Below are 19813 nucleotides of genomic sequence, written 5' to 3'. Positions count from 1 at the left end.
CATGACTGTTGTTTGGCGGTGGAATGTTACTCCCAGTGGTGCCATTGATCGTTGATCCAGCACCTCCAGACACGGCCGCACCTGAAGCTGAGCTGGTCGATGTTGTATCTCCATTACTCGAAATGAAGGATGATGAGCGGATCCTTGACGTTGATGAAGGAGTCAAAGTATCCCTATCTCCGCCTGGTCGAAGCATTCATCAAGACAATGGGGGAGGGGAGGAAGATAGAGCTGCTGCTGCTGCCTTAGAAGCTCTCTCTCTGCAAGTCACTCTCTCCAGATATGTGTTCGCGACCCCTTTCGGCGCCCGGATTCCAGGCCCATTATCAATCCAAGATGCCAAGACATTATTTACCACGTCATGCTGTACATGATGACGTCGATAAGTCTCCGTGTTCCTGTAGACTATAAAACAAGCATATGGGAGACATTCTTCGTGGACCTCCTACTCTTTTTGTGATACATACCTTAGACATTGCCACTCAACCTCGACCAGCTCATACTCAGTCGTATAGATACCTCTCGTCAAAATGCCATTCAGTGCGTACAGCTACGACGGACTCATCCCCATTGCTCTTGCAGCGAAACGCCATACTGACGCCCCCTTTGTGCAGCTTGCGGCGATATCGTCAAGGTGAGAGAGGTCCAAGCTCGCATCACGTATCTCTTGTAGACTAACCGACATTTTCACCTTTAGATCATCTTTGCGGTCATCTTCCCCCCTCTTGGAGTCTTCCTTGAGCGAGGATGTGGTGCCGACCTGCTCAGTGAGTCGAAGCGACATACGAGAAGTGACGAGTGCGCTGACATTCCTCTTCCCCAGTCAACATTCTCTTGACCAGTGAGATCAGCACCGCTTGTATGCCTTGGGTGATCGTACTGACGCCAGCAACTAGTTCTCGGATTCATTCCAGGCAAGTCGACTCGTACGATCCTGAGAGCACGAACGCTAACTATACCTCAGGAATCATCCACGCCCTGTACATTATTCTGAAGTATTAGTTCTGGCCGGCCAAAGAGTGGGTGTCAGATGACAAGTCTTGAAGAGAACCCGATGACTGACTCTAACTCCCCATCAGGTCGGCCAGAACTCAGCACGGACGCTAGACAGATAGCAGGAGAAGTATGATTGTGGTCTAACATTCGTAAGGGAGCGCATGCAACTGGTGGGACTGTTCGATGGACTTGGACGGTGGATCATTCTGCTTCGCATTCGCCCTTTGTAGTTGCTTCGCTGTTCAAGATCCATCCAGAGTCTTATTCTGGGGCGCTACATGCAATGTCTCGTTATCGCTTCGACGAGGCGTCTTGGCATTCTCAAGTGACTCGGGAAAAGATGAAGACTTTCGTACCGTAAGTTATCTGATAAGATCGTAGATTCTCTGCTATTGACAGACTACTGCTCCGCTCCTCTCAAAGCTCATCTAGCCAGAAGTGTATACTTCTCGCTGCTCGCTGAATGGCGTCCACCCGGAATATGGTGTAGACCGAAACACGTAAGGATCTTTTACGAAAGTCAGTCGTTCAGACAAGCATACTCGAGTTCAGAGCATCACGAACGGGACGATCATACAATTGCATGCGGGTAATCTCGAGAAAGAAGGAAAAACTGTTGTACAGGGTCTCATTCTTGATAGAGTAGGTCTGATGCTGCAGGCTAGTGCCGCAGCATATGATGTGAGGAGAGGAACAACAAAAGGGGGATCATGCAAAGAGGGCCAGACAAGGATACGCCTTTCCAGCTGGTCCCGAACTCTCACATGGCCAACTCTGCCTGCAATTGACGTAATTGGGCTTCTTCGTCGTCCTCTTCTGCTGTTGCGGTTACTCCTGTAAAAATCAGGGAATCAGCTCCAGATTGCAAATTGGGAAGAAGTTTCGAGCTCACTCGTTGGACCGGTGTGTACGCCTGTCGGAGAGACAGGCGCATGGATCGGAGCTCTCTCTGCGCCCGCCAATCTGTCGTCCAATTCTTCCTGCTCCAGCGCTTCGAGTTCCGCGTTGAGCTCGTCCTGGTGGAAAGTGATAGTGAGCTAAAAGCATGCCCGAATCGCGCTACGTTTTGCACTCACTTCGTCGTACTGTCCCGCCATGCCCACTGGATTCGATATAGCCTCTGAGATCTCGTTCGCATGATCCATCTGCTCTCTGATTGCATCCATCGTCTGATCCACTTTTTCCACTTTCCTGCGTCATGCGTCAGTCGGACAATCCGCCGTTGTGAATCGCCTTCAACTAACAGTGTCGAATGTATGCCCTTCAGAGCATCTGCACCGGTCTTCATCGCTACCATTGTCTCTGCGTTCAGGTTCGCGGACTCAAGCGCATTTGCCTACGGACCGAGGATCGTGAGTGATTGATACCACTTGGATGGAAGGGAGGAGATAGGAGGGTCAATCGAGCTTTTGAACACACCTGTGTTTCTAGCTGTAGCCTCGTCCCCGCGATCCTATCCAGCTCATTCTCGTGCGCTTTCTTCTGTCTTAAAGCCGCTGTAGCCACTACGATCAACGGCATCAGCAAGACGATTCCCCAAATGACCGAGACGCTGACGCCTGCTTCTCGTGTGCGTGTTGATCCTCGACACCGAATGAATCCCATCACTCACATCTCTTGTTCGACGTCGCATTTGCTCTCGCCTTTTTCAGCTCCTCGTCAATCTTCTTCTGCAGAAATTCTTCCCTCTTCTCCAACATTAACACTTGTTGACGCAATCCGACGATAGCATCTTTGGTAGCTTCTCTACTATTCTTCCGTGATCCCCAGAAGCCCATCCAGCTCGACATGGTTGAAAGGGCGTGTAAGATTCCCTGATCGATGACGATGACTTTGTGTTGCTTGCGGATAGCTCTGGTACGAGGACTTGTAAGCGTCAATGGGATCCAATAGATTAATAGTATCTATGCAGTGACGCCTTGTGCATCATCGTCTAACGTTGTCGAATCGGGTGGCAATATACTGGATATAACGGGGAACTCGAATAAGGCAACCACACTAGCAACGCGCTTGATTTGATTTCCCCGGGTTGAACTATGCTATACCACTGGACTTCAACGCAGTGTACACATATAGCCAAGAGCGAACACCACGGCTGCATCGCAAAAGCGAAAAACAAGGACAGAGATCTCTATACAGTATGGCGCAAAAGCAGGCGACCAGGACCAACCAGGCGATCACCTTGAAGGGATCAACTGCCATGGTGACTGAATTCTTCGAGTACAGCGTCAATAGGTAGGTGTCGTTGCGAGTGGGAAGGATCTGGCTGAGAGAACCTGCTAGCATTCTATATCAGCGCGGTGTCTATCCTTCTGACGACTTCAGGTGAGCTACATCGAGAGTCGCTTTGAGCTGATGTCTAGAATGGTCAAAAAATACGGTATACCCATGTTGATCACTGCGGATGAGAGCGTCAAAGAATACCTGCAAACCATCCTGGCACAAGTACAGGGTACGTTTGATCGTTAGGCACCTCAAGCTCACTTGTACAGAATGGCTCATGTCCTCTGCCATTTCACGTCTGGTCCTCGCGATTAAATCCGTTGAGACTGACGAGACTCTCGAGCGCTGGCAATTCGAGATACACACCGATGAAGCAGCTGCAAACGGTACAGCGCCCAAGGAGAAGACTTCAACAGGAGCTAAGAGAAAGGAAAAGACGGAGAAAGAGGTGCAAGGGGAGATCAGGGAAATCATGAAGCAGATCACGAGCAGTACTTCTTTCCTGCCGATACTGGACGGTGAATGTGAGTTGGGGACGCTGATATCACCTTTCCGCCCTCACTGACATTTCACAGGCACATTCACGTTGCTAGCATATACCAATGATTCGCTTGATGCTGTTCCGGCTACTTGGGGAGATGCGGATCCACATCTCATCGACCGGGGCAAGGTCGAGCAAGTCAGATTACGGAGCTTCAGCACGAATGTGCACTCCTTAGAGGTGAGCAGCATGGCTGGAGGAGGTGCTGGAGGTGTAAATGCGCTGACTCCACAACCAGGCCATGGTGGCGTATCGCGTTGGGGAATAGACTCTGTGCCTTGACGAGATGCCTGTAATATACTTGACGATTAATGACATTGCCCCGCTTTGCATAAGCTGCCTCAATGATGGTTGGCTCCCTGGTCACATTGAGATCTTGACCATTGGATCACTTCTGGTTCACTATGGACCTTCAGATACGGTCCAACTTAAACGGCTACAGGCGTGCTTTGGTACCAACGCGTGACGATCTACGAGTTCTCTCATCGGGACCTGCCATCTGGACGACCTATGCATCGCTACACTGCCGGATGCGGAATTGCTCAAACGTTTCACCTGAATACTCAGAATACGCAGGAAGCAACGCCTGACCGTATGGGTGTTGGCATGCTTCATTGTCCATGCCGAGGACGCACTCGCAAAGTCGAGAGCCATTCAGCAGAGGCTAATTCGCTGAGGATGTTCCAGTCATCCAGATGTTGATCTCTCTCTTCAGTCAAAGGGCTCGAAGTCTGACCGTCATTACCGACATTGTCGGCAGCTCTTCGAAGATCGGAGATGGCGGTTCTATGTACCGCTGATTCTTGCTAGAAAGGGATCAGTCGTGACATCCATACAGTTTGCGTACTTCTAAAGCTATGATCCTATTCTCCAATAGCCTGAATCGCTGATCGTTGCGTGCGTTGGCATCTGTCGTTGCATGATTTCCCTTGGTTCTCGATGCAGCTGTACGTCCACGCTTGCCGGGATGAGGGATTGTGACCACCAGACCACCGGTGGGATCTGATCTGAGAGTTAGCGAAGCGCGATTTGTACCTTGCGCCACGAACTGCAACACACCGGCCAGCACGTTGTCATCTCGAGTCAGGTCATAGAGTAGGCGGTACTGGGTGGGGTCAGTGGCCTGCTGGTACAAGGGTCACTCATGGGCATACCTTGTACACGTGTGTGAACCATGGAGACCCCTCATCTCCAGCGAGATGCTGAAAGCCCACATTGAAAGCAGCAGTCCGCGGATCGACATCACCGTCCAATTCTTCTCCGAGACTCCAGTGAGGTGTCAGATCAGGTGCGACCTCAAGTGACTTGTCGAACTCACTCACTGGGTACATAGTTGAACTCTCTGTGGGTCGCACGTAAGCACGATGTCTGTGTCTCCTTGTGGTCTGGAGCCTAACCCACCTCTGTCTTCGTATGTGGCAGGACCGAGGGGGTCTTGAATTCCGAAACGAGACTGGTCTCCGCCACAGTCTTGTGAACTTTCCCCCTATACACTTCGAGCTCGATCTCCCCGACGTGCGGATAGTCCCTCATCGCAGCGTAGTCTTCCTCCTATGCTCCATTCAGTTACCGCAGAAACGTTCAATCCATTCAACCCGCACCATGTCGTTCACCCTCAAGGCATTCGCCTTTATTCTACCATCAACACCGAGCGTGTAGATTCTGTCGACCAGTCGGACTAGGTGCGACCCATTCTTTACAGGTACACGACAGATCACTTGACCGTCCACCTTGACGATGATGAGAAAGTCCAGCTTCTCAGGCTTCCTCTTGTTGATCTTGAAACCGATCATGTATCTCTAAATGGTCATCTTCAGCGCCGGCCACGATCTAGCCTCACCTGTCCCTCTTCAATAGCTACGAAAGCTTCTTGAGATGGGATTTGCATCTGGTCGTTTGGGGCCAGGTCTGCAGATCTTTCCACTGTAAGGTCTTGAGAACATTTCAGGAGTGAGGAGTGAGGAACTCACCGAGCTTGCTGAGATCGCCATCTGCTCTGTCTCGATCGATACAGATCATGGACTGCAAGTTCTTTAGCTCGGTGCCGTATAGACGCCATGCGTCGCACTGACTTCAAACCCATTCCTGTCGTCCCCAGCGTGCATTCTGAGTGATCCAGAAAGTCCAAGAGAGTCAAAACGGAAGGTGAAGAAACACCAGGTTTGATGAGTAGGTCTCGAAGTGCTCCATCATTTCTGTCCAAGGAAACTTTCAGCGCTCAGACCCCCTTGTACCAGCGAGGATACCTCCAGACTACTTCCTGTATCGTGCATTAGTAGACTTGATGGGTGATGCATACAGACAGACGTTGAACTTGCCTACCACGCAGATCGACTGGCACGAACCAGCTCTGATGTATATCCCCTATACCTTTAGACGTGAAGACTGACGTGACGGATCCATGACTTGGTACATTGCTTACCTACATCTCATCCTCACTTGAGTCGACCAACTCAATGGGACTCTTCACGCTACTACCAGCACTAGCCCTAGGATCTGGCGTCCTAAGATTGCGTGAAGAGCCATTTCGGGACCCGGAGCCTCGCTCGGCGATCCTCTCCTGTAAACCGGCGACCGTCATCTAGATTGGTGTCAGCTCGGTGAGATGATCAGTCTTACCTGGAGATTCTTCACTGTCTCCTCTAATCCCGCAATGTGTGCTCGTATTCGCATACTCTCACTCATGTAGCCTGCTGAGAGGGACGCGGCGCCAAGGTGATCCTCGTCAAACATCCCATCTACATCTGTCAGTAGGTCGATCCAATACAAAGACTTGCTCTCCACGATGCAGACCCGGTCCAAGTCCCGGAGACTTCGGTACTGCAGCGTCAGACCTCGTGACAAGCTAAGAAATCACTTTGTGCACTTGCGTGAACCACGGCTCCTCTTCGTCGTCTTCATGAGGGCGGAATGAGCCTTTCAAAGTTGTTGCCTTGCGGACATCTTTCTCTAGCAGGCGGTCACAGCTAATCTTTAGTGTCAAAGATCACGATCAGGTGCCACGCTCAGACTCGCTGACTGACGAGATCCTCAATGCCATGTCCCTCATTGTGTCCTGCAACTTTTCAGCTCGCTTGCTAACATGATACGCTGACTCACAGGTATTGGAGTATCGTGCTTCAACGACTGTCCTGTGAAGTGACATGCCAGACTCTCGCGCAGCGGGTTTTCGCGGTCTACATGCCCACGATAGACCTCGATGGTGATCGTGCCAAACTCCAGATCATCATCATCGACACGTTCAACATCGTTTCCATCATCAGAGTCAGGCGTCATTAGCCTGTACCGATGTTCAATCAGGTCCTGAGACCTTGTCAGATCCCAACTGACAATAGGCAGTCTTACCGTTTCCTCAATGGTGATCGCAAAGGAGGCCATATGAGGCGAGCCTCGACGAAGGATCCTGTCGACAGCCCTGAGTCGATGATAATGCTCTTTGACCAGGCGTCGATAGACGAGCTGGCCATCAAGCTTGATGTCCACGCGGAAGTCTGAGCGACGAGGTCGTTTTGCATGGAAGCTGTAGCCGATCCCAATTGTCTGAGAGAGTGAGCACGACGGCCCCCAGAGATGTCATTTACCAAATCAGGTTTGCCCATGATATAGCATTGCTGTCGTGTATGCTCGTTAGTCCATTCTTCTTTATGCTCAACTTCGATGATCTCAGCGGGAACAGATGGGTTTGCGCGCGGAACACCACTCACCGAGCTTCCTAACTACAGGGTCGGTATAATGGCAGACGAAGGACTGATCCAAGTCAGCGAGACCATCGATGCTCAGAATGCCACCAGTAACTCACCTCAAAACAATTGAACTTGTGCCCTGCATGCATTGTGATTGAGCCGATGCGTCAGGTTAGCATGGGTCAGCTGAGAAGCAAGTGAGAGTGAGAACTGGACGGAGAGAAGAACTGAACGAAGTAAGAAGCATCGTTTGGCTGATCTCGAGGGGTTCAGCGCACAGACCTCCATTTCTGTAGATCAGAGGCAGCGGAGAGACCAAGTTCAGGCAGAGTTCTGTAGCCAATACATAGACCTGGGACCTGACTCTCCTCTGCCACTATGTGTTCCGAATGACATGCTCAGCTACATTGTGCGCATAATCCAGCTTTGCTGAAATGGCGGGGAGCGAAAGAGATACATGCTTCGCCAAATGACTCAGAAACGTTTGCACTGGGGTCATGCGTCTCGAATGGAGCAGCGTCTCCTCTTGCGCGAGCCAAGTCGATTCACTGACGAGTGGAAACTTCTGTGATAACCCCAACGAGGAGCAATCAGGACCTCTGAGTCCTGCACCAGTGGGAAAGCGGCTCCGCCAGGTAGCATGGTTTCTGGTGCTGCCGGCGAATTAGACTGGCTGAGACCGTAGAAGGCGTGTTCCGTCGATCGTCCAGACAATGGAGAGGAGACCATGGATCGTTTGCGCTGAGCGGCTGACATTGACGGCGAGAACGAAGTTTTGACGACCGATTTCCCCTTGTCTGAATTCGGTCGAAGACTGGCTGTTGGGCCCTTGATGTTGCACTCCTCTATATCGTTCCCGATTGTAGATCGAGAGCATTTCCCCGTGGTATTTTTGGTCTCGGAGTTGAAGTCGCCGCTACAGGCTCCATTGATGTGAGAGCTCGGCGCTTCTCGGAGATGGTTATCTATAGTCGAGAGCGTAGGTCTCGGTCGAGAATAGTGTCTACATGAGGGAGGTTGAGAACGATCCATGCTATGAGAGGCTCCCGTAGAAGGCATGAGACGGTCTTGCTCCTCTTTGACCCGCGTATGAAGCGACTGCTCTTGCTTCATTCGCGTGCGAGGTTTGAGATCTATTCCCGGCGCAGGGTCCCATACGCGTCGGCCCAGAGCGTTGATTCGCATAGCGCGGTGCGAATAATGCTCTCGGTGTCCACGTTCTGTGTATGGCGTTCCCCATCGCCCATCTTGATCCGGTGCAGCCCTCTTTGAGGAATTTCTATGACGACGTTCTCTAGACCTGCCTCCTGTTCCTGGGTCCATTCGTGACTGCCGATGTGCCTCGCGATTTGGGATCGAAGGACGAAGTATCTCTTGGATATCAGAATCCAAGTTGGTGAAATCTCTCAGGTATCCAGCGAGAGCCTCATCAGACGGCAGGTCTCCTTCTGCAATATCTTCGCGAGCTGCCACATATTCCGGATTGCACCGACGTTGCAAGGCATCAAAGATTGAGTCGAGAGACTCAGGTGAAAGATCCGTCCAGCATTGTTGATCTGTCCGCTGAATCGCAGGCTTTAGGTCAACCGTATCCAAAGACTGCACCAATGATGCGATGTCCACGTCCATGGATTCCACCTCGCAGCCTGGAGTCGTCAACCTAGGCAGCGCCTCTGGTACGTGTGTTTCGACGCTTGGATCTTCAGCGTTGTCCTGCGACACCATCAGAGTGTCCGTTGTTGCCTTTGTGAGTGCGTCCCCCAGGGGTTGATTAACGACAACTGGGATCGGAGGGGGAAGCTGAAGTAAGCCGCCGAACTGATCGATGTGTCTGTCGATATCTGCTGCGTCGATGGCTTCCGCTGGCGCCATAGGAGCCTCAACAGGGGCATGCTGTCCGATCTCATAGGCCGTGATTTCGACGCTGAGTCCATTTGTACCTGGTACTGGAAGCGGCTCAGTGATCAGGTCTTCAAGCTGGTCGAGTGCCTTATGATTCTCTCCGCTGACGTCCGATTGACGCAGAGACTCGACCTGTACGAGTCCCGCCTCTACCTGAGACGCGTGAGCCATGTCCAGTACTATGACCTACCTTTTGCCAGTCTGCTGAGTCCAAAGCAGTCAATTGAGCCGAAAAGATTTCCTCGAACGACCTAAGAAGCGCTCGGCATTTGCTAGCTTGCCGGGATACGCACGGAAGATCTCCGTTGTAGTGCACGCCTTCGACCACAAGGGTAGAACGAGGTCCTGCAACCCAACACATGAGCGATGCAACCGATATTGGCCGCGAACAAGACTCGACAAAGGAGTCAACTGACCATCCAAGCAGGTTGAGGGAATCTCGGAAGTATCAATATCTGATTGATACACGCCTGGACTTGATGCTCCACGTACCAAGATGTCCATCGTGCTAACCAACAAGAAGAAAACCCAAGACAAGGACGAGGTCGATGGAAGTAATACACACGGCAGTGGGGTGAGCTGGTAACGCAGGTCGAGCGATCAGTGCGTTGTGATGCTGGAACACATCAGACAGTCAGCCCAGAGCCAATCTCGGATTTCGTGACATCCTGCGATGCGTTCAGCTGTTCTCCCACAGCGTAGGTGCATACAATATTATGTATTTGAACGAATAGCGTCTATTTGTGACTCTCAAGTCGTTTTCTTGCTCTCCAATTCCCTCTTCGGCGGAGGCGGAGTAAGAGCGATCCCAAGCGTCGAGCCTCTTCGGGACGTTTCGGGAATTTCCCCAGTCTCAAGTACTGCGATTCGGTTGCCCATGCCAACTAACATCCCGCTCTTACTCTTCGCGCATGTGCGGATATCCACGAAAGCTAGACCGGTTTGGGCCGTTGCGTCGATAGTCAAGCTTGGGAACGGGACCTGTCCATTCAGCGCAAGTTGTCTCTCGTCCCTTTGCATCCGCATTGCATCCTGGTCAGACTGCCGAGTCTCGGTATGGCGCAATAATTGGCCAAATGCCGATTGTTTGACGAGCAAATTTCGACCATTCCATGGCTGGCCGAGATCCAGAGTCCAAATTTCCCATGATCGTTCATCGATGCCATTCCCAGACCGTCTTAATCCGACTGCCTTCTGTGATCCGACTCGCCAGCAACGTCCTCCCCCTCGCGTCGTGATCTTCCCAAGGATCTGGTGGTCAAAGTCATCCTGGACTGCCGCATGACCATTATAGGAGTTCTCCCGACCCATGGAGGATGGCCGCCGGGCTCGGTGAGAAAGAGAGGTCGCCGCGCTGTCATTAGACAACGATGGCAAGAGAAGTGGAGGCGATTGCGGCGTAGTCAAGGGACTTCGACGCGGTGGTATGCCAAGCTTTCCATCTGACATGGTATCTCGAGAACACTTGCATAACGAATGACCGCGGGGGGCCGCATGATGAACAATGACCTGGTCGGCTGTTGAGACAAGCGTGAACAACGATTTGTTTGTGATCGAGCCACAGGTGGAACATTTTGAAGAGTTTGGAGCGGCCAGTTCGATCCTGCAAATTTTCGGAGGAACTAGAGATTCTAACGGCAATCTGAAATGATACATCGGATTACCGTCCAGATCTCTGATCTGAATCAATCCCGATCGGAATGCGAAAGCCAGTCCGTTTGGACAAGCTGCCACGCATTCAAGTCGGTCGGCAGGATCGTCGGATACGGCGATGTCGCGAGAAATCCAAGATTCGGCGGCTGGAGTGTGCATTTTGGTGAGGGTGTGTCCTGCCGAGATAATTATCTGAAGATCCGGGAGAGGATTGAGAAAGGAGGTCCTGACCCGGTTCTCTCCACCGCACGGCGGCACAACCACTTTTGAGACGGCGTCAGACAGACCCTTTGAGATCACGCTGCCATCGTTCATCGCCACCAGTATGGTTGGTAGGCTACCCGTGGGACCAGGGTGCTGAAATGGGTCGGTCGGCGAAGCAGCTCCCCAAGACATAGCGGAAATGCGTAAATCATCTTCGCCCATCGGGATGGGCTGGAGAGCTCTCGCAGGTCCGCTCTCCCCGATCTTCCAAACGTATAAGTAACCGCGCTGAGAACCGAGGATAGCCCAATCGTGATTCAGAAGACAAGCGACGATGGGATCGTCCTTGATTTCCGACGTCGATAATGTCTCCCTGGTACCGGTGCCCAACTGTCCAAAACGCCATAAGAACAGGGTGTTGTCCCCATCGATGGACAACGCTAATTTGCCATCTGAAGTCACGCCGATCCGATCCACATCGACCGCATGACTGCAGGGCAGAATATCGATGACGGCGCCGGAATCGAGCGCCTCCGTGCCACTTTGTTCTCCAGCAGGTGGATCGACTCTTCCCAGAGCATGTCGTTGTGAATCTAGCAGCTGGGAGTCCTTCAGTAGATACAGCAGGAGTCCGTACAAAGTTCCAGCTGTGACTGCTTGCGGAAGAATGACGACCTTGAAGAGGTAAAAAATGGGTTTAAGGCGAGGCAGAAGGATTCGCGAGGTTGGTAGTTGTAGTCTCCGCAGGCCTGCTGGTTGCATTTTGTGTCCAACTTTTGGAAGGATGATAAGTGATGCCCTCGGTACAGACATCTTGATGTGAGCGAGGTTCATGGGATTCAAGCTTCGCCAAAGCTGTTCTGATGGCGTGAGGTGGAATAGTTGATGGGCTGAGGTGATGAATGGGGTGGTTTTTGGGAGGATGGAAGCGACCGAAGGGGTGTAGCCGTACAGGCTAGCGATTGTGGCCGGAGATCTGCGACTCTCAGTCACGTAGTAGATAGCACCGATGGATATGAGAATCTGGAGACTTCAGCAGAATATCACCAGGCAAGACTCACGATAATGAGACTGCCGGATTTGTTACGTCGAGCCCTTGTCCATCGTCTCAACAAGGACCGACGTGGCCTGCCCGAGGACGCAGAGCGGGCTCTTGGGCTGGTTCCGTCCGGATTCGCCAGCACATCGGCGAGCTCGAGTCTTTGCGCGTCAATAGAAAGGACCTGACTTGTTTCAGTTTCCGGCTAATATGGCTCACTCACCGTCAAGAAGAACGTGTGCAGCATGAACCAGTCCGTGATGATGACAAGGGAGGCGAATCGGCAAAACTCTGTCACTGGCCGCACGTTGACGCATAATGACACCAGAGCGAGAATGCACAAATCGGTAAAGGACGCCCAAGCGATTCCTGGTCCTACTTTTGACAGTCCCATACCTATGCGAGCTGGCACAGAATGTGAGAAGGGTACAGAGAAGACGGCCTTTGTCTGCAGTCTCGTTAGTGACCCGAAGAGCCTACTGAGCTCACGAGAGTCGCCATGTTCTCCGCTCCAACGACCACCACCACAAAGGGAAGGATGTACATGGGCAAACTTCCAGCTTGCGGATCCGTACCAATCTGCAGGCCTAAGAGCGACAACACACTGTACGACATGATTGAGGAGCAGCAAACTTGGACGATGCCCGTCACCGCCAAACCGTACCGCGAATGGACCTGCGTGGCCGTCGACAGCTGAGAGCCTAGCAGCACTATGAAGATTAGGTAGAGGATGATGATGAACCGAGGCACGACAGATGCAACGAGTTGTCGATCTGGAACTGTGACCTGAATCTCAGAGGAGGAAGTGTTGGCAGATCGATACTGTCAGGGTCGTAAGTACGAGCCATCGTGACGTCTACCTCGAAAACTCACGGCTAAAGCGACTGTCTCGCCTAGTTGGTGAGGTCTCGCAGCTGGCCGTGGGGGCTCTGGGAACAATTCGCCTGTCACGGTCGATGCAACCTCCTCCATCGCTTTGGCCCATCGCTCCTCAAAATCAGTTGCCGAAGCACTTGGTATCCGCATAAGGACTCCTGCGCTCCTGTACACCTTGCCGGCTATTGGTGGCCAATTTTGAGGACGAGAAATTGGGGATCCTTCGGGTGCAGGAGAGCCTGTTACCAGTTTGGAGATGGCGAGGGGACCTTCGAGTTTGCTTTCTGGAGATACCACGACACATGGACCAGACGGGCGGACCAGGCCATCGCTACTTCTCTCGAGCTTCCTGACGCAGCTTTCACCTTCTGATGAGTAGGTGGCCTCCCATTCTTCCGCCGTTGAACGGATCAAGTCGAGGACCACATCGTCATGCTCATTCCATGTTCCCGTCTCGTCATGATCCAAAATTCCTCCTACATCTGTCCATCCGACTCGCAATAACTTTACTTCGTCATCCTCTAGCTGTGACTTCAGCTCGCTACCTGACCAGCCTAACGTTGTCTCTTGTCCTGGATCCGGAGACCACCAACTCTCCCATGTCAATCGCGGTAGCAGAGGTGGCGGATACGGGAAGAATGTATCAAGCCATGGTGTACTGAGTAAAGATAATGGATGCTCTTTCGTCACTCTCCGTTTTGACCCAGAAGACGATGAATATCGATGAGCGTTGTGAGACGGCGGTGCCGGCGGATGTAAGGGCGGGAACTTTTGCTGTAAATAGATGGACAGAGCTGGATAGAATAGGTTGGTCATGACCAAACAATCGATGAGCAGGACTCGAATCTTTGTCATTTCCTCAGCGATACTCCCTGCGAGTCTGCTGTCTTACCTGATTACGAGCACAATGCTCCCCAAATGCTTTGAATGCACGCTGTATCTCCTCGGCACTCGCATACCGCTTCCATCCTAGAGCATTTTTCCGTCGCTTTTTTGGGTCTGATTGTCGCTTGCCCTCTCTATCCTTGATGCGTGTTGACGGACCAGCTGATGTTACGAGATTGGGAGCCTGTCTAGGCACGCTCGGCCCCGCTTGAGCGCTGGACGTGGTCGACATGAGAAAGCTGTATTAGCTCGGCGAGTTGCCTCGGGCGAATACTGGCGACAATCTAGTTCCGGATATTCTGGCAGGAGAGTCTGTCCATCAGACGGGACGAGCAAGACAGTCCATCGGAATGAACATCGCGCAGTGCGTCGAGCGCTCGTCGTCTATTGAAAAGTGATATGCAGACTTGGTTGTTGATAATCGAAAGGAACAGAGTTGGAATAATCCGCGGTGACCCGAACAAGAGGGCCCTCCTCCACCGAAAACGGGTGGCACAGGGGGGGCAACGTTTTTGATCCCGCTCTCCCCTGGGCCTGGGACTTGGCAAATTGAAGCAGAGCAAAGGTCGAGGTTGTGACTGCATATGAAAAGCTACGAGGACAGTTCGGCCATCTTCATCGTCTCTGAGGAATACGCTGGTGACCAGTTAGGCATGGAGGTTCGCCTCCCCAGTCGCGGAGACTCGCATGCTGCCCCAATCCTCGCGGAGATCATGCCGACGATCGGTATGAGCTGTGCCTCGCTTTCGGCGATGGCCGCCTCGATCACTGCGGCCGTCAACTGCTCGTGATTAACTTTTGAATACCATTCCTGCAATTGCCTGCACGAAAGCAAATCCTAGCAATGTCATGACGCCCAAGAAAAGAGGAGAGGATGACTCTCAGTGAGTGACGATGGTCTTGAATGCTGTTCTATAGTTGAAAAACTATATTCTCAGGCCAGCAATCTCAAGCTTCTTCAAGCGGAAATCACCTCCATCAACTCGAATATCCGTGATTGAGGTCCAGGACAATACACCGATAATCATTGACGATGATGAGCCAGATGGCGTCGTCGAGGAGGCCAAGCTGCCTACATCAAAGAGGCTGAAGCTGTCCGGGGAGTCCTGCGATGGTCAGGCAATGACCACCACTACTTCGAGCTACTTTGGAACATCGGCGAGCTCCTCTAGGAAAACCTCTCGATTGCCGTCAGATGAGGGCGTGACCTCTGACCGTCCTGCCTCGTCTCGAACCAAGTCTACCCTTCTTTCCGATTATGCCCTTCCCAAATCCCTGCAAGTCATATCGACTCCTTCGGGCAGTGCTTTCCCTACCTTTGCCACGGGATCAGTTCCATACTCTGGCGAGTCCAAACGTCGGACAGAGGAACAGCAGAAGAGACACGAGGCATGGCAACGGAGAATGGCAGAGCCCGGTGGAATAATACCTAGGCGAAGATCCTTGGCACTGGATGAGGCTGCTGCCGCCGAGGCTCGAAAAATGTTGATGGATGGTGATGATGCAGGCGAACGCACAGGGCAGGACACCCCAGGCTTGGACCTTCTAGATGCGAGTGAGGAGGACACAAGGACAGCTGAGAACGCGGAGAGAGTCGGAAATCATCTCATGGCGAGATTTGGAGTCAACGAAAAGTCAAAGACTGGGCGCGTGAAGAAGAAGGAGGAAGAAGTCGGTCCTAGTGGTCAGACCTACACGCCGTTGGAAAAGCAATTCATGGAAATCAAAGGGGAGAATCCAGACGTTTTGCTTTTCATGGAAGGTGAGGCTAGTCTTTGACGCCATCGTGCTGAAGCCCACACAGTTGGCTACAAATACAAGTGAGTCAGTCACATCGTTGCCGGACTACACTGAACATTATCAAGATTCCATGGCGACGATGCGAAGGTATGAGGGGTGCCGAGTACTGAATCTACTGCTGCTGAAATGTTGCAGACTGCCTCGAAGGAGCTTGGCATAGCTTGGTGAGCCAAGCCCCGTCCTGTCTCAAAGACGAACTAATTCACGCAATAGCTTTCCGAGCCGGAATTTCTACACTGCCTCCGTACCAGTCCACCGACTTCATGTTCACGTGAAAAAGTGAGCTCTCGCGCATTTCATGGCAAGGACTGATCAAATAGACTCATATCCTTGGGCTACAAAGTCGGTGTCATATCGCAGCTGGAGACTGCCGCTCTGAAGAAAGTCGGTGACAACAGAAATGCACCTTTCACAAGGAAGCTCACTCATCTGTTCACCGCCGCAACGTAAGCTGCCGTTCTCCACATACCACATAATGACTTACCCACTCAGCTATGTCGAGGACCCATCACTTGGTTCATCCTCCAATATCATCGATGATCCCGTTCTACCGGGCTCTGCTCCGCCTCCCACTAATGCATTGGTTGCGATCGTTGAGAAGGGCATGGGCGGTCAGGCAGTTGACGAACGCGTCCGCATAGCCGTCGTCAGCGTTGTCCCGTCTACAGGCGAGGTCGTTTGGGATGAGTTTGACGGTAAGCAATCAGCGCATCCTGGCGCTCATACTCCGTCTCAGATTCGCAGGTCCGCACCGAGCTGGAAACTCGATTGACCCATTTGCAACCTGCTGAGCTGCTGCTTCCTAAAATCGGATTGAGTGCCGCAACTGAAAAGGTGCTCACGCATTTTTCGGGACATTCCAAGTAAGCCTTCCGAGGTCTAGCGTCTGAAACTGACAGAAGACAGAGCAAGTTCGGCTTCGATCAGGGTCGAGCGCTTTCCCGATGTCCCCAAGTATGGCAAAGCTTTCAATGACCTGACCAAGTTCTACCATTCTCAAACTAGAGCCGGGGAGACCGTCGATCTCACAAAAGATGATGTGGATATGAACGGATCAGAAGGGGAGGATGATCTCGAGGCTACAGCCCATGCCGGCGATGTCGATATGAACGGTGAGTTTTTCATTTGGTGCTGATGACGTTGAGCAATTTCAGATGGTGGAACGATCCTGGAGCTGGTCGATTTTCCCAAGCAAGTTGTCATTGCGCTCCATCTGGCTGTTCAGCATATGAAAAGTGAGCCCGAAAGATAGTCTGAGTGGACTTAGTAGCTGACGTGTCGGCGTAGCATTCGGTCTCGAGAACGCTTTCCGACACCGCACCTCTTTCGTCAAAGTCAGTTCCCATCTGCTCTGACTGAACAGTTTATTAAAGTATCCTCATCAGTTCATCAACCGCGCTCACATGCTGCTGTCGAGCAATACCCTGATCAATTTGTAAGCTGAACCGTAACGCAACTTTCCCTGACTCTTTAGGGAGATCTACCGCAATCAAACGGATGGCAGTATACACGGTAGCCTCCTGTGGCGTACGTATGATGACGGGCGACATAGAAACAACGATTTGACGTTCCGCAGTTCTTGACCACACAAAGACGAGGATGGGAAGACGACTCATGCGGGAATGGCTGGGAAGACCGTTACTGGATGTCAGGTGGGCATACCGCAATAATTGCTCCTAATCTTGCAGTGCACTGCAGGCTCGGGTTGATGCCATAGAAGAGATCATGGGCAACAAAACATACTACATGGAGAAACTCCGCAGCCTGCTTGTGAACATGCCCGATCTCATCAAGGGTCTGACTCGGATTCAATACGGAAAGGTAGGCCAAGTGGAGTCCAGATTTACTGATAGCTCTAGGCTACTCCGAATGAGCTTGCCACCATCCTTGTCGGACTGCATCGTATAGCCTCGGAATATAAAGCGACAGTCAAAGGAATCTTCAAGTCCAAGCTTCTCAACAATATTCTTGAGATGTTGCCTACCATCAAGGATACCACGAAGCGGTTTCTCGATGCTATCGATATCAAAGCGGCAAGAAACGATGACAAGAGTGGTCTCTGGGCAGATCCCGACAGATATCCAGACATTCAGGATGCCAAAGATGTGAGGTGATCAGTGCCATTCACGTATCCATGTCTGATGGAACCAGTGCATCTCGATTTGTGAGGCAGAATTGAAAGAGCATCTGCATCAGGTCAGAAAGGTGCTGCATCGTCCGAGTCTCAACTACGTTACTGTTGCTGGGATCGAGGTGAGTTCAGACTTATGATGAGACCCCGCTGATCATCCAGTATCTGGTCGAGGTGCCCACACGTGATGCCAAGACCGTGCCAGCAAAATGGGTCAAGATCAGCGCGTGAGGACATGAACTGGAAAGCCATAGCGCTGACTCCTTGCAGAACCAAAACGGCCGTTCGCTTTCATACTCCTGAGGTCTTGAACATGTAAGTCACGCGCCCTTTCGCTCATCTGACGACGTCAGCATCAAAGAGCGTGAACAACACAGGGAAACCCTTGCAGCGGTATCGAAACAAGCCTTTCTTGATTTCCAAGCGGACATTTCGGAATGCCATTCTCTTCTGGTCGTGGCGAGGCAGATTGCAATCGTAGACTGCTTGATCAGCTTGGCGCAGGTAGCAGCCGCGAGCGGCTACTGCAAGCCGACTTTCGTGGCGGAACCATCGCTTCACATCAATCAAGGTAGACACCCAATGGTGAGACGACCGACCGTCGGCTTCGAATATAGCTGACACCTGCGTCAGGTAGAAATGCTTAGGGACGAAGCATACGTCCCGTTTGACATCCATTTCTCCGAGCGAGACGGTCGTGCAAAGGTTATCACGGGGCCAAATATGGCTGGAAAGAGTTCTTGCGTTCGAGCGACGGTGAGCGAGTTTTTTCTGAGGTCCCTAGTCCGCAACTAGTCTAATGCTTCAGGCTCTCATCGTTTGCATGGCTCAAATTGGATCGTTCGTCCCGGCTGCAAGTGTGACTCTTGGCATACATGATACAGTTCAGACGTGAGTCGCCTGACTTGGGAACTGCAGTATTCAGCTGACCCATCTTCAGACGTATGGGAGGTAGGCGTCATCCTGGGTTGAGTGGGAAAATCATACTGATCAGATCATTAGCTGCGGACGAGATTGAGCGTGGGAAGTCCACCTTCATGGTGGAACTGTCCGAGACCAGTGACATTCTGAGAACGATCACGCCCCGAAGTCTGGTGATTCTCGACGAGTAGGTCGATCAGCTCAGCTCCTGTCTGAGACTGTTTTGACGGTCAACACAGACTTGGTCGAGGCACCAGTACCTATGACGGTGTTGCCATAGCTTACGCGACCCTGTCACACATAGCCCAGGTCGGCTGCAACACGCTTTTTGTGACCCATTACCCTGCCGCAGCGGAAGAATTGGCCAGTGAAGTAGGTGCAAGGCTATCCAACGACGAGAACTCATGTCTTCAGATGCCGAAGCGGATCAGTAATTGGCATATGAGCTTTGAAGAGACCAAAATGCCAGGTGAGATTGAACAAGTCACTGTAGCAAGGTCCAATGATGTTCCAGACGGCAGCAAAGAAATAACGTTCTTATACCAACTCAAAAGCGGTCTCGCAGAAGCCTCCTTCGGAGTTTGGTGTGCCCGGTACGTTCTAAGCCCGAGACACGCCTCTGACTGCAACAGCCTTGCCGGACTGTCGAACTCTGTGCTGCAGACGGCGCAGCTCCGGGCTGATCAGATGAAGGCTGAGACTGCTCAAAAGACCCTCTCGGCTATCGTCTCTCGCACTCGATCATTGTTCAGTTCACTCAGTCCCTCAGGACATGACTCATTATCATCAGCGCAGGTTGTAGATGCTCTTGCTTTGCAGAAGGCACTACGCTTTGTCCCGAATTTGTGAACCTCCTTCACTCTGCCGCCATTCATATCCGCATCCAGATTAACCCTTTTTGATATGCTCCTTGTAGCCTTTTCTCCATATCACAAACATACTGCATTGCTTCAAGCTTT

At 51.9% G+C, this 19813-nt stretch overlaps 8 protein-coding genes across 8 annotated transcripts; 3 read left to right on the top strand and 5 right to left on the bottom strand.

Moving 5' to 3' along the window:
• Positions 1-530: 530 nt before the first annotated feature.
• On the top strand, positions 531-994 carry BD324DRAFT_654001 (hypothetical protein; the record flags this gene model as incomplete). Its single annotated transcript, XM_022018736.1, has 5 exons — positions 531-540; positions 615-634; positions 698-767; positions 824-841; positions 897-994. 5 exons carry the CDS (start codon positions 531-533, stop codon positions 992-994), a joined length of 216 nt encoding a protein of 71 aa, XP_021868016.1.
• A 762-nt stretch (positions 995-1756) lies between these two features.
• BD324DRAFT_584723 (putative late endosome to vacuole transport-related protein) lies at positions 1757-2786 on the bottom strand (the record flags this gene model as incomplete). Its single annotated transcript, XM_022013702.1, has 6 exons — positions 1757-1827; positions 1889-2012; positions 2073-2187; positions 2241-2332; positions 2416-2501; positions 2609-2786. 6 exons carry the CDS (start codon positions 2784-2786, stop codon positions 1757-1759), a joined length of 666 nt encoding a protein of 221 aa, XP_021868015.1.
• A 350-nt stretch (positions 2787-3136) lies between these two features.
• On the top strand, positions 3137-4028 carry BD324DRAFT_584824 (mitotic spindle checkpoint-related protein; the record flags this gene model as incomplete). Its single annotated transcript, XM_022013709.1, has 6 exons — positions 3137-3231; positions 3280-3321; positions 3360-3448; positions 3489-3743; positions 3795-3940; positions 3999-4028. The coding sequence occupies 6 exons, from the start codon at positions 3137-3139 to the stop codon at positions 4026-4028; spliced, it is 657 nt and encodes a 218-aa protein (XP_021868014.1).
• Positions 4029-4257: 229 nt separating this feature from the next.
• Positions 4258-5677, bottom strand: BD324DRAFT_639219 (hypothetical protein). The gene is made up of 7 exons (XM_022017205.1): positions 5601-5677; positions 5162-5559; positions 5083-5102; positions 4915-5026; positions 4820-4865; positions 4608-4762; positions 4258-4566 (listed from the first exon to the last, which is right to left on the bottom strand). The coding sequence occupies exons 2-7, from the start codon at positions 5291-5293 to the stop codon at positions 4372-4374; spliced, it is 660 nt and encodes a 219-aa protein (XP_021868013.1). The 5' UTR covers positions 5294-5559; positions 5601-5677; the 3' UTR covers positions 4258-4371.
• A 945-nt stretch (positions 5678-6622) lies between these two features.
• BD324DRAFT_213287 (hypothetical protein) lies at positions 6623-7749 on the bottom strand. The gene is made up of 7 exons (XM_022012192.1): positions 7560-7749; positions 7465-7507; positions 7342-7412; positions 7106-7300; positions 6860-7063; positions 6780-6815; positions 6623-6726 (listed from the first exon to the last, which is right to left on the bottom strand). Exons 1-7 carry the CDS (start codon positions 7590-7592, stop codon positions 6721-6723), a joined length of 588 nt encoding a protein of 195 aa, XP_021868012.1. The 5' UTR covers positions 7593-7749; the 3' UTR covers positions 6623-6720.
• Positions 7750-7767: 18 nt separating this feature from the next.
• On the bottom strand, positions 7768-9783 carry BD324DRAFT_639214 (hypothetical protein). Its single transcript, XM_022017204.1, has 2 exons — positions 9536-9783; positions 7768-9498 (listed from the first exon to the last, which is right to left on the bottom strand). Exons 1-2 carry the CDS (start codon positions 9704-9706, stop codon positions 7939-7941), a joined length of 1731 nt encoding a protein of 576 aa, XP_021868011.1. The 5' UTR covers positions 9707-9783; the 3' UTR covers positions 7768-7938.
• Positions 9784-9889: 106 nt separating this feature from the next.
• On the bottom strand, positions 9890-14453 carry BD324DRAFT_213107 (sterol-sensing domain of SREBP cleavage-activation-domain-containing protein). Its single transcript, XM_022012190.1, has 5 exons — positions 13115-14453; positions 12731-13063; positions 12465-12689; positions 12264-12425; positions 9890-12225 (listed from the first exon to the last, which is right to left on the bottom strand). Exons 1-5 carry the CDS (start codon positions 13970-13972, stop codon positions 10096-10098), a joined length of 3708 nt encoding a protein of 1235 aa, XP_021868010.1. The 5' UTR covers positions 13973-14453; the 3' UTR covers positions 9890-10095.
• Positions 14454-14459: 6 nt separating this feature from the next.
• Positions 14460-19811, top strand: BD324DRAFT_639199 (muts domain V-domain-containing protein). Its single transcript, XM_022017203.1, has 29 exons — positions 14460-14886; positions 14941-15764; positions 15807-15822; positions 15868-15889; positions 15938-15966; positions 16016-16081; positions 16123-16248; positions 16295-16497; positions 16539-16665; positions 16709-16914; positions 16957-17037; positions 17090-17136; positions 17188-17237; positions 17277-17329; positions 17379-17454; positions 17491-17623; positions 17662-17907; positions 17954-18055; positions 18096-18160; positions 18204-18248; positions 18287-18518; positions 18567-18689; positions 18742-18824; positions 18874-18884; positions 18936-19041; positions 19094-19226; positions 19269-19323; positions 19369-19447; positions 19487-19811. The coding sequence occupies exons 1-29, from the start codon at positions 14852-14854 to the stop codon at positions 19701-19703; spliced, it is 3591 nt and encodes a 1196-aa protein (XP_021868009.1). The 5' UTR covers positions 14460-14851; the 3' UTR covers positions 19704-19811.
• The last annotated feature ends 2 nt before the right edge of the window (positions 19812-19813 follow it).

The sequence above is a fragment of the Kockovaella imperatae genome (genome assembly GCF_002102565.1).
Source record: "Kockovaella imperatae strain NRRL Y-17943 chromosome Unknown BD324scaffold_18, whole genome shotgun sequence".
NCBI lineage: Eukaryota > Fungi > Basidiomycota > Tremellomycetes > Tremellales > Cuniculitremaceae > Kockovaella > Kockovaella imperatae.
This window is presented reverse-complemented; position numbering and strand designations above follow the sequence as displayed.

Excerpts from the sequence above, each read along its gene's own strand:
- BD324DRAFT_213107 (XM_022012190.1), bottom strand. The coding sequence starts at position 13,972 with ATGACAAAGATTCGAGTCCTGCTCATCGATTGTTTGGTCATGACCAAC. Across the intron at positions 12,426-12,464 it reads TGCACACGTTCTTCTTGACG|GTCCTTTCTATTGACGCGCA; the intron begins GTGAGTGAGCCA and ends GAAACAAGTCAG. Across the intron at positions 12,226-12,263 it reads AATCCGGCAGTCTCATTATC|ATTCTCATATCCATCGGTGC; the intron begins GTGAGTCTTGCC and ends TGAAGTCTCCAG.
- BD324DRAFT_639199 (XM_022017203.1), top strand. The coding sequence starts at position 14,852 with ATGACGCCCAAGAAAAGAGGAGAGGATGACTCTCA. Across the intron at positions 18,519-18,566 it reads ATCAAGGTAGACACCCAATG|GTAGAAATGCTTAGGGACGA; the intron begins GTGAGACGACCG and ends CACCTGCGTCAG. Across the intron at positions 19,448-19,486 it reads TTCGGAGTTTGGTGTGCCCG|CCTTGCCGGACTGTCGAACT; the intron begins GTACGTTCTAAG and ends TGACTGCAACAG.
- BD324DRAFT_639214 (XM_022017204.1), bottom strand. The coding sequence starts at position 9,706 with ATGTGTTGGGTTGCAGGACCTCGTTCTACCCTTGTGGTCGAAGGCGTG. Across the intron at positions 9,499-9,535 it reads ACTCAGCAGACTGGCAAAAG|GTAGAGGCGGGACTCGTACA; the intron begins GTAGGTCATAGT and ends CACGCGTCTCAG.
- BD324DRAFT_213287 (XM_022012192.1), bottom strand. The coding sequence starts at position 7,592 with ATGCATGCAGGGCACAAGTTCAATTGTTTTGAG. Across the intron at positions 7,508-7,559 it reads ACAAGTTCAATTGTTTTGAG|TCCTTCGTCTGCCATTATAC; the intron begins GTGAGTTACTGG and ends GACTTGGATCAG. Across the intron at positions 7,413-7,464 it reads CCCTGTAGTTAGGAAGCTCG|TTGAGCATAAAGAAGAATGG; the intron begins GTGAGTGGTGTT and ends AGATCATCGAAG.
- BD324DRAFT_639219 (XM_022017205.1), bottom strand. The coding sequence starts at position 5,293 with ATGAGGGACTATCCGCACGTCGGGGAGATCGAGCTCGAAGTGTATAGG. Across the intron at positions 5,027-5,082 it reads AGAGTTCAACTATGTACCCA|TCTCGGAGAAGAATTGGACG; the intron begins GTGAGTGAGTTC and ends ACCTCACTGGAG. Across the intron at positions 4,567-4,607 it reads ATAGGATCATAGCTTTAGAA|CAAGAATCAGCGGTACATAG; the intron begins GTACGCAAACTG and ends ATCCCTTTCTAG.